We start from the raw sequence: 14,026 nt of genomic DNA, 5'->3' as shown, positions 1-14,026 counted from the left end.
AAACAATCTGATTTTAGGGTTTCTGTTATTAACTTTTTGTTCTGTACCAGCCTGCTACCAGCCCTGCAGCAAAAGCAGGGACAACCCCTTTTACAAGAAGGCAAGAGGCTGGAATTACGACTGCCAAATTTATTGCTACAAAAACAAACGGAACAAGATACAAACCAAGAAACAGGAGCTTTAAGAAACAGGAACTATCCAAGCGGTTGCCTTCAGCAAACCAGCCCTCCCACGCATTCCCCTTTTATACAGTTCAGGGCGTGGCTTCTCTCTGCCTCCTTCTGAGGTGCCCCATTGCCTTCCTCTGTTTACTCCTGACTGACTGCCTCCTGCGTCGGGCATCCTTAAACAGGGCCAGCTGTGGGTCATCTTCATCCACGCTGTCAGGCTCACACAGCTGGGTCTGCATCGTGACCAGATGAGAGGGGCCTGGCTGGGGGCTCTCATCAAGCTGTCCAATCCCCTCAGCAAGCTCTTCAACACCCCCCTCCTCCTCCTCTGAGTCGTCCGAGCCAAATGCCGAACCCACAGGCTGACCCTGAATCACAACACTTTTCGCTTTGTTATGCTGCTTGAGATCACCTTGGTGAGATAGACAGACAGAAAAATTCTTTTATTTTATTTATTCTTAAACAAATAAACAAACAGCCCTCGCTGTGCTTCTTACTACAGTCTTTGGATATCTCATGGTACTTAAATGAAAAACAGTGGAACTGGAATCTCTCTCACGTCATATTTTTTCATATTTTTTCCCCCAAAGGCTCGATTGTCAATTAGATGGAGAAACTCTCATTTTGTGTTTGAGCGTCAGGGCTGGCTGGAAAAGGTTAGGCCTCACCTGCCTGGAGCTTATGGTTTGAATGGGGTTCCTCCTAAAATGTCCCCACTCACAAGAACGGTTGAGCGGTTAAGGCTAAAGACTTGGTTTGTCTTCCTCAACTTTTCAGTTTGTCTTTCCAGTATTTGAGGGGCTGCCACAAAGAAGAGGAGGGGGTCCACTTAATTTCCCAAAGCACGAGAAGGTCAGACAAGAAACGAGGGATGGAAACTCATCAAAGAGAGGAGCAACCTGGAATTAAGGAGAAACTTCCTAACAGAGAGAGGACAATCAGCCAGTGGAATGATTTGCCTCCAGACATTGTGGGTGATTCATCACCGGAGGTTTTTAAGAAGAGACTGGGCAACACATTTGTCTGGAAGGGTGTAGGGTCTCCTGCTTGAGGAGGGGGCTGGACTAGAAGATCACCAAGGTCCCTTCCGGCTTCTATTCTGATTCAGCTTCTCCCATCTAGGCTGCTTTCCATAGGCTGTTCTCCCTTTGCCGATTCCCACTCTTCCAGTGAATGATGTCAGACTCCAGCTTCACTCTGAGGGATTTCATAACTATCTCATCCCCTTTTCCTGGCCAAAAAAAGAAAAAAAAGAAAAAGAAAGGAAATGAAGCTTAACCAAAACAGGGACTAAGAAACTATGCTGGAAAACTGGGTTAAGGTCTCTGATAGGACTGGATTTCTGGATTTGGGTCTCTCTGGGTTGCTTGTGGACAGGATGGGGCTCTTGAGTTCAACCTCTCCCTGTTTTCTTGTACTTTCGTCTCCAGTTGTTGGGATATGAAAACCTTTTCAGAAACCGGTGGCAGGACGAGCTGAAAGGACAACCAGGAGCTTCTGCGAGGGCTTTTGGCATCCAGCCTCCCCGCCCCCTCTTCAACGCCGGGGGGGGGGGGGAATTCATCCCAGGATAAACGTGGGCTTCCCTGAATTATGAGGTTGAAAATCCCATGGCCTTCATCTGCTTCGCTTCCTTTCTCTCCCCCCCCCCCCCGCCTTTCTGTTTCCTTCCCAGTCGACGCCAGGGAGAGAATTAAGGGATTCTCTCTCTCCTCCCCCCCCCCACCCACTGCGTTTCTTCCAATTCGGTGCCAGTTCTGGAGCTGGGCGACCCACTCATCCGAACCGCTTCCTGGTGCGGGATCCGCTGGAGAGGGGGGAAAAACACCGCCAGGCGCCGCCACCGCCGCCCGCCCGCCCGCTTTCTTCGCCGCCTCCTCCTCCTCCTCCGCGGCCCGCCGAGCACCTGTTTCTGCAACTCAGCGCTGCCAATTGCTGGCTCGCTCGCTCGCTCGCCCTCGCTTCTCTTGCGCCCGGAAAAACAAGGCGGCCCTGGGCTCCGCGTGGAGGCTTCCAGAGGGATTGGGAAGAGGAGGAAGAGGAGGAGGGGGAGGGGGAGGGGGAGGGGGAAGAAGAGGAGGAGGAAGAGGAGGGCGGAAAGGAGGAGGAGGAAGAGGAAGAAGAGGAGGGGGAGGAGGAGGAGGGCGGAAAGGAAGAGGAAGAAGAGGAGGAGGAGGAAGAAGAGGAGGGGAGGAGGAAGAGGAGGGCGGAAAGGAGGAGGAAGAAGAGGAGGAGGAGGAAGAGGGGGAGCGGGAGGAGGAAGAAGAGGAAGAAGAGGAGAAAGAGGGGGAGGGGAAGGAGGAAGTGGAGAAGGAAGAAGTGGAGGAAGAGGAGGAAGAGGAAGAGAAAGAAGAGGGAGAGGGGAGGAGGAAGAAGAGGGGGAGGGGAAGTGGAGAAGGAAGAAGAGGAGGAAGAGGAAGAGAAAGAAGAGGGAGAGGGGAGGAGGAAGAAGAGGAGAAAGGGGGAGGGGGAGGAGGAAGTGGAGGAGGAAGAAGAGGGGGAGCAGCAGCCGGAGGAAAGAGAAGCAGGCACAGCCGAGCGCTAAAAAGCCCTGCCGCTTCTCCCCCCCTTCCCGGGCTCTGTCCGGATCCCCGGGCTGGCCGCTCCGATGCCAGGCGAGGCGCAGCGCGAGCCACAGATCCGCGCGCACAGACCGAGGCCAGGCTTGAGTGACAGCCCGTGCGTCACGCCGTCCGCCAACCGGCAGACCCGCGCCGGGTTCTGAGCCCTCCCCCTGCCTGCTCTGCTCTGCTGCCCCCGCCACCCCCCCCCCCATCACACACACGACCCGCCGCTCCGCGCAGCTTTAGCCGGCCGGGCGCGCAACCCGCCGCCCGCAGGAGCCCTCGCTTCTCCCGCCTCCTCCGCCCAGAGCCCGGCCGGCCTTCCTCTCCTCCTCCTCCTCCTGCCGCCGCCGGGGCCACCTGCGCAAGCGGCGCGTGCGGCCGACGGCCCCTGCCGCTCGCAGCCTCAGCGCGGCCGGCGGGCGACGAGGCAGCCGAGGCGCGGAGCGAGCGCGGCGCCGGAGCCCCCTGGAGGCGGCGGGGAGTTGCCCGCCTGGCCGGCTGACCAGAAGAAGCGGCGGGCGCGCTTTCCTGGCTCCCCGCTTCCCTCGGACGAGAGCGGGAGAGGCAGGACGGCCCGGCGGGGCCACCTGCGCAAGCGGCGCCTGCGGCCGACGGAGCCTCCCGCCCTCAGCCCCGCACGGGCAGCCCGGCCGGAGCTGGGTAGCGGCGGCGGCGGCGCGTCCGTCTCCTCACCCTCCTCCTCACCCGCCGCCGCCGCCGCCTCCCTGAGGGGGAAAAGAATAACAACAGTAACAATAAGGCGGGCGAAGCGGACGCCGCCATCCTCGCCCACTGACTGACGAGAATCCGGCTTTTTCTCTTTTTTTGGCTACGGGGGGGGTGTCCAATATACGGGATATATTGCTGGGGGGGGCGCGCTTTGGGGGCCCCTCCCCGTTTCCCTCGGGTGGGAGGGGCCGGCTGGCGGGGAGGGGGCGAAGGAGAGGCAGCGACGCGGCGGCGGCGGCTGCCTGAGGCGAAGCGGCGGAGAGCCACGTCCTCGCCCGCTGACCGACTCGCCTCCCCTGGACTGACTGACTGACGAAGAGAGCGGCGGCGGCGGCGGGGTGGGGGAGGGAGAATATTCGCCCTTTCGGCCCCTCCCGGCTTCCCAGCCGAGGCAGGAGCGTCTCCCCGGCGGCGAGCGAGGCGGCCGCCGGTCCATCCTCGCCTGACTGACTGACTGACTGACTGACTGGGCGGGCGTGGGGGGGGGAGGGGGAGCCGATATGCGGGCCGGCTGAGGCGGGCGCGCTTCCTTGGCCCCTCCCCGTTTCTCTCGGGCGGGGGCAGGCGAGGCAGGACGCCTCGGCGGCGGCGACAGCGGCGGCTGCCCTGGGCTGAGCGGCACCATGGCCGGGGACGGGCTGCGGGACAGGGGTCGGCAGCGGCGGCGGCGGCGGCAGCAGCGGCGGCAGCAGCGGCGGCTTCTTCCCCCTGCCCGCTGCTAGCCATGGCCAATGGCAGCGGCGGCGGCGGCTCCAGCAGCTACTACGCGGGCGGCGGCGGCGGCAGCCTTAGGATGAGCAGCCCGGCCGGCGGCGGCGGCGGCGGCAGCAGCCTGAACGCGGCTTCGTCCTCGGCGCCCGCCCGCGCCTCCAACGCGCTCATCATCCCGCTCACCATGGACGTGCCCTGCGACAGCGGGCAGCGCATGTGGTGGGCCTTCCTGGCCTCCTCCATGGTCACCTTCTTCGGGGGCCTCTTCATCATCCTGCTCTGGAGGACCCTGAAGTACCTGTGGACCGTCTGCTGCCACTGCGGCGCCAAGGAGAAGGTAAGGGCCCGACGGGCCACCCCCGACCCCGTCCCAGCCGCCTCGCCTCCCCTTCGCCTTCCTGAGGTCCGCGGCTCTCGGCCCGAGCGAGGACCTGGCGAGCACGCAAAAAGTGAAATTCCCACCTTAAAACCAAAGGGAGACGCGGGGGGGGGGAAGGGGGGCAGGGGGGATCCGTTACTACTCGATCAAGCACCTCCCAAATATTTGACCACCGATCGGAGTTGCTAAGGGACTTAGTTATTAAGTTACTAAGGGACTTAGTTATTAAGTTACTAAGGGACTTTTTGTTATTATTATTACTATTATTATTACTATTATTATTACTATTATTATTACTATTACTATTATTATTATTATTATTATTATTATTATTATTATTATTATTATTATTATTATTATTATTATTATTACAACATTACCATCATCATCATTATTATATCAGCATCAGCATTATATCATCATCATCATCATCATCATCATCATCATCATCATCATCATCATCATCATTTAGTTTGTCCCCATCGCATTTCATGGTATACAGCTGAAGCATCTTGGAAAGAGTTCATTTCCAGAGCCAGGAATCTATTCTGCTTAAAATAATAATGTAATGTTGATCCTTCAAAAGGGAAAGAAAAGCATAAATAAATAAATGTTACTGTAGGTCATTGTTGTTGTTGTTTTTTTTTAAAAAAATCTTTCGTGTGTTTTTTTTTTGCTTGTTTGTTTTACATCACAATGGCTTTAAACCTTTTTAATTGCGACATGCTATCCGGGGAAAGTAAGAGAAAAGTTTTAGAAGGAAAGGCCAGGTGTGTTGGTTCCCCCAGCCAGCTCTTCAGCCTCCTTGACAAACCATTGAGAATAACCAATCAGAGTTACTAAGGGATTTCTACCCATTAATTAAACCAACCAATTCGCTTATATTTTTCTGTAACGTTTCATGATACAGAAAAATAGTAAGAGTTTAAGCATCTTGGAAATAGTTCACTTTCGGAGCCACAAATCAAAAGGGAAACGAAGGCATATTACTGCTAATTGTGGTTTTTTTTTTAAATCACAATTGCTATAAACCTTTTAATTGCAACATGCTATCCTGGAAAGTAGGCAGAAGAGGTGGCTTGGTTCCCTGGCCAGTGCGGCAGTTCCCTTCGCAAACTATTGGTGAATAACCAGAGATACGAACTTGGACTCCTTATACATTCTGCTCTTAGTGCCTTTCTATTTTCTTTGGGGTGTCTTCCTGGGGGATTCTCTCCCCTCTTTTCAGGCAGAGTACAGCCCTGTGAGATAGGTTGGGGCGAGTGCCTCGTAATTCTGCGCTTGCCGCTGGAGAAGGATGGGGCAGGATTTGAAAGGGGCTTCACCAAAGGGCAAGGCTGAGCCTGTTTCCCTTTTGCAGACCGGTGAGAAATTTGGGAGATGTGACACAGGTCCCTTGAGTTCAGCTTGGAAGGAAAGACGGGTGGAGGGGGCAGTTGCCTAGCTGATCCTGAACATGCTAATATTTGGTCAGAAATAAGCTGGACCGAGTGGTAGGCTTGGGTCATCTCCACGTATATTTGGGCGTTGATTGTTTGAAGGAGTCAACAAGGAGTCATCCAAAGTCAAAATCCTACTGAGTTCTGTGGGGCTTTGTGGTGTTTACAATTACAGCCTTAGTCCCCAATAAAATCCGCTGGGCTGAGACAAAGTTTTCTTCTTGCTGATCATTTTTTCAGCTTCCCTTCCCCCCCCAAAAAATTGCTGTGGTTCATCTCTTTCTCCCTTCCATCGGATGCTGTTCTTTAACCAGAAAAGTTTAAGCGTTCTTTGGCACCGTATTAAGGAACCAATTTGTCTGCCTGAATTAAGCTGACTGTAGGTGAGTCCCTGAAAAGAGCCTTACTTACAACCATCTGTTCAATCACTCTCTTCCTTTCCTTGTTTGTTGCTGCCAATTTAAGGACACCGAGATCTTGAAAAGCCAGATTCCAAGGGAAGTTGTGTAAAATGGCAGTTGTGTAAGGACATACGTGGAGGTTTCCTTGGAATGAAATGTTGCGGGGGAGGAATAAATACAGGATTGGGAGCGAATCTTCTGCCTTGTCCAACAGTGCCTTCCCCATCTGCTGAAAACCCACAAACAGAAAGAAACACGGCTTCTAATAAATAATAAGACTCCCCAGTTGTTGTTGTTGTTGTTGTTGTTATTATTATTATTATTATTATTATTATTATTATTATTATTATTATTATTATTATTTTGCTTTTAGCATGCCAAATCTTTCTCATCCATGTATGGGTTCAGCTGTCTGGCAAAGTTTAAAATTTTGACCTGTCCGTGTCAAGTTTTACTTGATTTAGCCATAGCCTGCAACAGGTGAAAGAATGACAAACTAATAATAAAATAAATAAACAAATAATCTCAGTAGCACCCCATTCTCCCGTCAATACAGACTCCAAATAAGGGTTTCCTAGTAGTTCGGTTTAGACCGCCATAGAATTAAAAGGGTTGAATATAATCTGGAAGGAAAAGAAGAAGTAAGTGCAAATGTTACCATTTGCAACAGTTTCTATGGTGTGTGTGAAAGAGATACTTGAAAGATACAACAGAAAAAAAAAAACAATCCCAGCTAGTATTTCAAAGGTAGACTGGGATTTTTCTCTCATAATATTTGGGTGTCCTTCTGGTGTAAAATTCAGCTTGGTTCACTTTTCTCAGAAATGGTGAATTCTTCAACTGATAAATTTCCTCTGCCTCATTCTGATCCATTTCCTTTTTCATTCCAAAGAAGAATGAAAACCTGGTTCTGGTTGATCAAGACTTCTGATTTGAAGCATTTGGACAGATCTCTCTTTCCTGCCTGGAATCGGCCCTAGCTGAGACTTTGACAGTGGAAAGTTTTCAAAAGTCTTGGGAAAGCAAGCAACGTTGAGGTTCACAAAAGTGTTGCGTCTATAAGTCTTGTTCAGAGGCATATTGAAAAGTGACAGGGAAATTAATGTTCTGCCGAAGTTTCTCTTTTTGTTTCAAATGATACCTATATTGAAAAAGGATGCCAACCTTGATGAATGGCAGAAGGGTATTAATAAATTTATCTGGGCGGGGGAAAAACCAAGAGTTAAATTTAAGATTTTACAAGATGCTAGGGAAAGAGGGGGACTTAAGGCGCCGAATTTGAAATTGTATTATGATGCGGTGGTCTTGACCTGGATTAGCGATTGGCTTAACTTAACTAATAAAAGAATACTTTACCTTGAGGGTTGGGATTTGGTATATGGATGGCATGCATATTTGCTTTATGACAAAAAGGTGGACAGGGCTTTTAAATCCCATATTCTTAGAAAAGTGACAGGGAAAAGAGAAAAGGACATAGATCACTGGGGAGGCCAACATTTTGAGCTTTTCACGCCTCTTCTGCGTTTCATCCACTCGATCCATAACCTTCACCTGGAATTGTAGGCTCCTGAAAATACTTCCTGGGCAGAATTAACACGAGGTGGCCTTCCAATAGAAGCCCCATGAAAACCAACTGGAAGGGCGTTGAGGACTTCATTGGGATTTAGAACTTGAGCATGCTCATTGACTGACTTAAATTTTGAAGATGCGGACTCTTCACATACTTAATTTATAAGCCTTGTCACCACTTTCAGTGGCGCTTATTATAGTGCATTTTATATCTGAAATACTGTACGGTTCTTTCTTTCTTTCTTTCTTTCTTTCTTTCTTTCTTTCTTTCTTTCTTTCTTTCTTTCTTTCTTTCTTTCTTTCTTTCTTTCTTTCTTTCTTTCTTTCTTTCTTTCTTTCTTTCTTTCTTTCTTTCTTTCTTTCTTTCTTTCTTTCTTTCTTTCTTTCTTTCTTTCTTTCTTTCTTTCTTTCTTTCTTTCTTTCTTCTTTCTTTCTTTCTTTCTTTCTTTCTTTCTTTCTTTCTTTCTTTTCTTTCTTTTCTTTCTTTTCTTTCTTTCTTTCTTTCTCAATATTTTTAAAAGGAACCAGAAGAGTTAGGGAAGGATCAGGAAAATGCAGCTAGAATGATGAGGGGATTTGAAGTCATTCGAACTAGAAAAGGCCTGGGGCTCTTTAATTTTGAGAGGACAATTGAGAGAGGATATAATTGCAGGTATTTCTCGACTTATGACCGCAATGGAAAGCCCAATATTTCTGTTGTTAAGTGAGACATTTGTTAAGTCAGTGGAGCGCTGAAGGTGTTCAGTTAATAATCTGGTTGTAAAGTGAATCTGGCCTCCCCATTGACTTTGATTGTCAGGAAGTCGCCAAAGGGGAGTACTGCAACTGTCATAAATATGAGCCAAAAGCCAAGCATCTGAATCTTGATCACCTGTCCATGGGGATGCTGCAACGGTCGCAAGAGGAAAAATGGTCCTAAGTCAACTTTTTCAGGGCCGTTGTAACTTTGAACACTCGCTAAGTGAGCTGGTAAGTCGAGGACTTGCCTGTAATGTTTATAAAATCATGTGTGATATGGGAAAAATGGTTACGGATCAAGTTTTCCTTAGGACTAGGATCCGATGACGCTGGCTAGAGGGAGTTTAAAAGTTGGGGGGGGGAAAGGAAGTGCTTATTTATGTGGCACGTAAGTAACTACGGCATTCGTTACAAGGTGTGCCACTGGACGTTACCTTGGATAGCTTACTACTGGGATTAAATATGTCCACGTAAACCAGCCCTTTCTAGAGTTCTTAGCGTTGAGAATCATTGCTAGCACTTGGTTAGAGTCCCCGGGCCTCCAGATGGCAGCTGTTGGCAAAGAGTGGTGGGACAGGGTCTGTCGCCTTCTCTTGCATTTGAGTAGTCCAGAAACCTCTAGTTGGCCATTGTGAGAAACAAAGTATTGGACTAATAAAGAGCCATCCATACAGAATAGGAAAGAATAAGAATGGAATGGAATGGAATGGAATAGAATAGAATAGAATAGAATAGAATAGAATAGAATAGAATAGAATAGAATAGAATAGAATAGAATAGAATAGAATAGAGTAGAATAGAATTATAGAATAGAATAGAATAGAATAGAATAGAATAGAATAGAATAAATATTATAGAATAAATATTATAGAATAGAATAGAATAGAAAATTAGATTAGAATAGAACAGAATAGAACAGAATAGAATAAAATAAATATTATAGAATAAATATTATAGAGTAGAATAGAATAGAATAGAATAGAATAGAATAGAATAGAATAGAATAGAATAGAATGTGGAATGGAATGGAATGGAATAGAATAGAATAGAATAGAATAGAATGTGGAATGGAATAGAATAGAATAGAGTAGAACGTGGAATGGAATGGAATAGAATAGAGTAGAATGTGGAATGGAATGGAATGGAATAGATTGGGTCTTGAATTCTGGCATCTATTTTACTTAGAGAGCAAGTGTGCACGCATAAAATCTCTGCTTGAGGTGTGCAATGAACTGTTTGTTCGTGACTGCTTGTTAAGGATTAACCTGGATGTACCAGTGCGGCTAAGGAGAACAATTCCTCCTATGCTTTTCTGTAGGTGGGGTGGAGTGTGGTGAAAGGGACTGAGAACCCAATGTTCACTAACCTCCATTTCAGTCCTGGAACATGTTGGTTTTAATCAAAATACAAGAGATCAAAAAGAAACACTGTAAGAAGAATTATGGGTGTTTCAGGAAGAGAAACAGCTCAGCCCTTCTGGGGAGTCCTTATGTTTTAACAGGACTCCTTTTATATTCTCTTCTTCTCGTCTAACCTGATGAAACATGCTGAAGAAGTTCAGCTGGGCCTTACACAGAAATCGCTTCTTTGTTCATTTTGGATTCTCAAGGAGGACCGTGGATGTGGCTGGCAATTTCCTCTCCCCTGAATGCTCCTGACTTGTTTAACAGCGCTACTCTACAAGTCTGCGGTCTGTCGGTTGTCATTGCGTGGCGCAGATGTTGTCCACATTAGGAAGGGTACAATTGTGGCTGACGAGCTGCCATTCGGCCTTGCAGTCTTAGAAACAAGAGTGCTGAATGCTCCGTTTATTTTTTTTTTTATTTGCAAGAATGCTCTTCTGGCAAAGCAAAACCAAGCGTTAAGGCGTGTGGCACCTTGATAGGCAACCGAGGACTCTTCAAAATAGGCCGGATATTTTCCTTTGCCTTTTTACATTTTCTAGATTGTGAATGGAAGACCAGATCTGTCCCAGCTATTCCTGGCACACAGATACACATAGAACACACACCAGCCTTTTAAATATATATGGTTGCTAGGCTGCTGTCAAGATATGACATTCAGCTATTGGATCCCTTGCTTCCCGGGAGATATGCCATCACCTAGCTTATAATGTGGATTTTTTTTAAAAAAAAATTGGAAGTAAAAGGGAAAGATGATAGAAACAACACAGCAGTGAAATGTTATCCCCCAAATAATGAGATCTCTGAAGAAATAACGCTAAGCCACGTTGAAATAACTGGGCATCGTTTCATTTCAGCTATACAGTTTGCATTTGTGTATTTATTCCCATTCTCATTTTAGGGTGGATAGCTGAGGCCAAAATTAACACGGCATGCTTCTAGAGGCATTTAAAAGCAACATTTCCCTTTGGGAAACTGGAAAGATAGCCAGCATAAATTGTGAAGAATTCTTCCCAGGGGAATCCTTATTAAGTTCATGTTTTTTTCCCTCTTCACCAACAATAATACAAGGTGGTTGGGGTGATGTGCCAATCAAAGGGAGACTCTTAAGGTGAGCTATACCAGGGGTCTCCAACCTCTGGTCCATGGACCAGTACTGGGCTGTGGCATGCCAGCAACTGGTCCACACGGACAAGCAAAGTCCCAGTCTGCAAGATGCAGACAGCACACAAAACCATGCATGGAAAAACGTCTCTCCACAGAACCGGTCCCTGGTGCCCAAAAGGTTGGGGACCTCTGATCTATAACTCCCATAACTCACCGCCCTGAGTCCTTCGGGAGAAGGGCGGTATATAAATAAAATTATTATTATTATTATTATTATTATTATTATTATTATTATTATTATTATTATTATTATTATTATTATTATTATTATTATTGTGGGAGAAGGACTGGTAGAACCTGGGAGTGGAGTCAAAAGAGGGATCAGCCTAGAATCCCTACATAGTCACGAACGAACTACATCCAACTTCCCTCGAGTGCTATTGACCTTTATCTAGCAACTCTCAGCAAGTACCCGACTATTAGTTGAGAGGATTCCTACGCATAGACTTTTAGCAACACATCAGATTACTTGAACCTTTGCCGGTGGACCTGGTCTTTTGTGACCGACACATATGCAGCTAAAACTCAGTTCCTGTGACATAATGGCGTGTGTCTTTTCGTATGTTTACATTCAGGCCAGGCTGGGCATGCTATAGCAATCCTGAACTGACTTAACCGGAAGGAAGTCTGAGAACAGACAGGGAGAAGCGAGATCAGATATAATCCTGCCAGATGGAGCTGTGGTTCATTCATATCACTGTGGCCTTTCTGAGAACAATGTTCCTGATAGACCCAGTTATCTTGGATTTGGCCTGTGACGCAGGGCTCCTGCTGACCCAGCAGATGGAAGTTCTGGTTTGAGGGACCCTCACCACATGACTGTAACCACACTACAGCAGTTTGCCTATGGACTAGGAAGCCATTGGAAACAGTCACCCAGGCTGTGATCATCACAAGGTGTGATTGGTGCAATGCATTCCCCATAGGGCTGCCTTTGAAGTAGACTCAGAAGCTCTAATTCAGGGGTCCCCAACCTGTGGGCTGTGGCCCATTACCAGGACATGGCCTCCTGGCCACTAGACCATGGGACAGGCTGGCCAGTGCACGCACACACATGCACGCACTCACTCCCACTCGTGCTAGCACCGTCGCTACGAAAACGGGGTGCTGCACGGTGAAAACGGGACACCACGTGGTGAAGATGGGGCACCGTGCGGTGAAAATGGGATGGAGCTAGCACCCACGCAGCAAAAATGGGGCGGTGCTAGCGAATGTCATCTGGGCACTAGCACCGCCCCATTTGCATCATGCGTGCCCACGGTCTTGTTTGTGTACGTGTGCCCACACGCGTAAGATGCTTCCCCCTCCCTTTTCCTCTGGTCCACCAACTGAGAAAGGTTGGAGACCTCTACTCTAATTGGTCCAGAATATACTGACCAAGCTGTTGGCTGGTGAAACTGGTTAATGAAGAATTACTATGATCTTGAGATCCAGCTGGCAATAGAGTGGTGTCAATTGAGAGGGTGGTTAATATTCAAAAAGCCCTCTGGCCATGAGGAGCTACCTCGCAAAGGTGGAACTCCACTCACTAGGACACCTTTCTCTGGAGGATTGTTTGACCCTGTTGTTGTTGTTAGTTGCGAAGTCGTGTCCGGCCCATCGCGACCCCATGGACAATGTTTCTCCAGGCCTTCTTGTCCTCTACCATCTTCTAGAGTCCATTTAAGCTCATGCCTACTGCTTCAGTGACTCCATCCAGCCACCTCATTCTCTGTCGTCCCCTTCTTCTCTTGCCCTCAACCTTTCCCAGCATGAGGCTCTCCTCCAGTGAGTCCTTCTCATTAGGCGGCCAAAGGATTTAAGTTTCCACTTCAGGATCTGGCCTTCTAAAGAGCAGTCAGGTTGATCTCCTCTAGGACTGACCGGTTTGATCGCCTTGCAGTCCAAGGGACTCGCAGGAGTCTTCTCCAGCACCAGAGTTCAAAGGCTTCAATTCATGCTGACAGACCCCAAAAAAACTCATTGGTGAGCCTTTGTCCCTTAGTAACATGGCGGGAAGCCACTGAGCTTATTATTGATTGTTACGTTTGCATTATTATCTTTGAGGTGTATCTCCCAGGGTCTACAAAGTTTGGAGCGGTCTATAAAAAGGTAGAAACAACCAAATCTATCTATCTATCTATCTCAAAGATTTCAATTTTGCTATGACTGTTTCTGGAGTGTGTCATAAATTATCTCTGAATAAATGTGAAGTGAAACATCCTGCCTATTGCATAATAAGGAACACAGATTTCATTTGATCAGTGTTGTAATATGTTAATGAATTTGTTGGAGAAAACGTTCTGATCCAGAGAGTTGTGTAGAACAGGAATTCCTGCTAGATATTTCCCAGATAGGATAAATGAAAACCGTATTCACACTAATTGGCTACGTTCCTAAGATGAATGTACCAGATTTGTGCACCAAAATCGTAGTGCTGATAACGGTGCTCAATTCAGGGATAACCTTGGTTGACCAGCCTGTTTTGGTAGCCTGCAACGTTGGCTAAACTCAGCAAGCTTGGCTTAGTTTATAATTCAGCGAAGCCCAATTCATTCGGTAACTCAGTTATATGCATTGCATAGATGTTATTTACTTTTTTTTTTGGTTTGCTTTCAACACAACACGGACAGCAATTAAAGTGACCCCTTGGCTGCCTAGTTGCTTAACCATCATAGATCTGTTGTCACTGAACTGAGCCTTATTAATTTCTTTAATTTTTTTCTGCTGCTGAGCCATGCTAGTTTCTGACCTAGGTCAAAATTGCTTAACAT

The 14,026-nt window shown here is 47.6% G+C and overlaps 1 protein-coding gene across 3 annotated transcripts in view; it reads left to right on the top strand.

Moving 5' to 3' along the window:
• The first annotated feature begins 4,030 nt into the window (after window positions 1-4,030).
• LOC308669163 (calcium-activated potassium channel subunit alpha-1) overlaps window positions 4,031-14,026 on the top strand; it is a 463,457-nt gene continuing 453,461 nt past the window's right edge. For all 3 annotated transcript variants that reach the window (XM_081329724.1, XM_081329723.1, XM_081329725.1), the window contains exon 1: window positions 4,031-4,514. In XM_081329724.1, the coding sequence (XP_081185850.1) occupies window positions 4,191-4,514 (324 nt within the window). In that variant the 5' untranslated portion in view covers window positions 4,031-4,190. The remainder of the gene's footprint in view (window positions 4,515-14,026) is intronic.

The sequence above is a fragment of the Vipera berus genome (genome assembly GCF_964194415.1).
Source record: "Vipera berus genome assembly, chromosome: 5".
Lineage (NCBI taxonomy): Eukaryota > Metazoa > Chordata > Lepidosauria > Squamata > Viperidae > Vipera > Vipera berus.
Note: the sequence above shows the minus strand (reverse complement) of the source record. Positions and strands in the feature narration are given on the sequence as shown.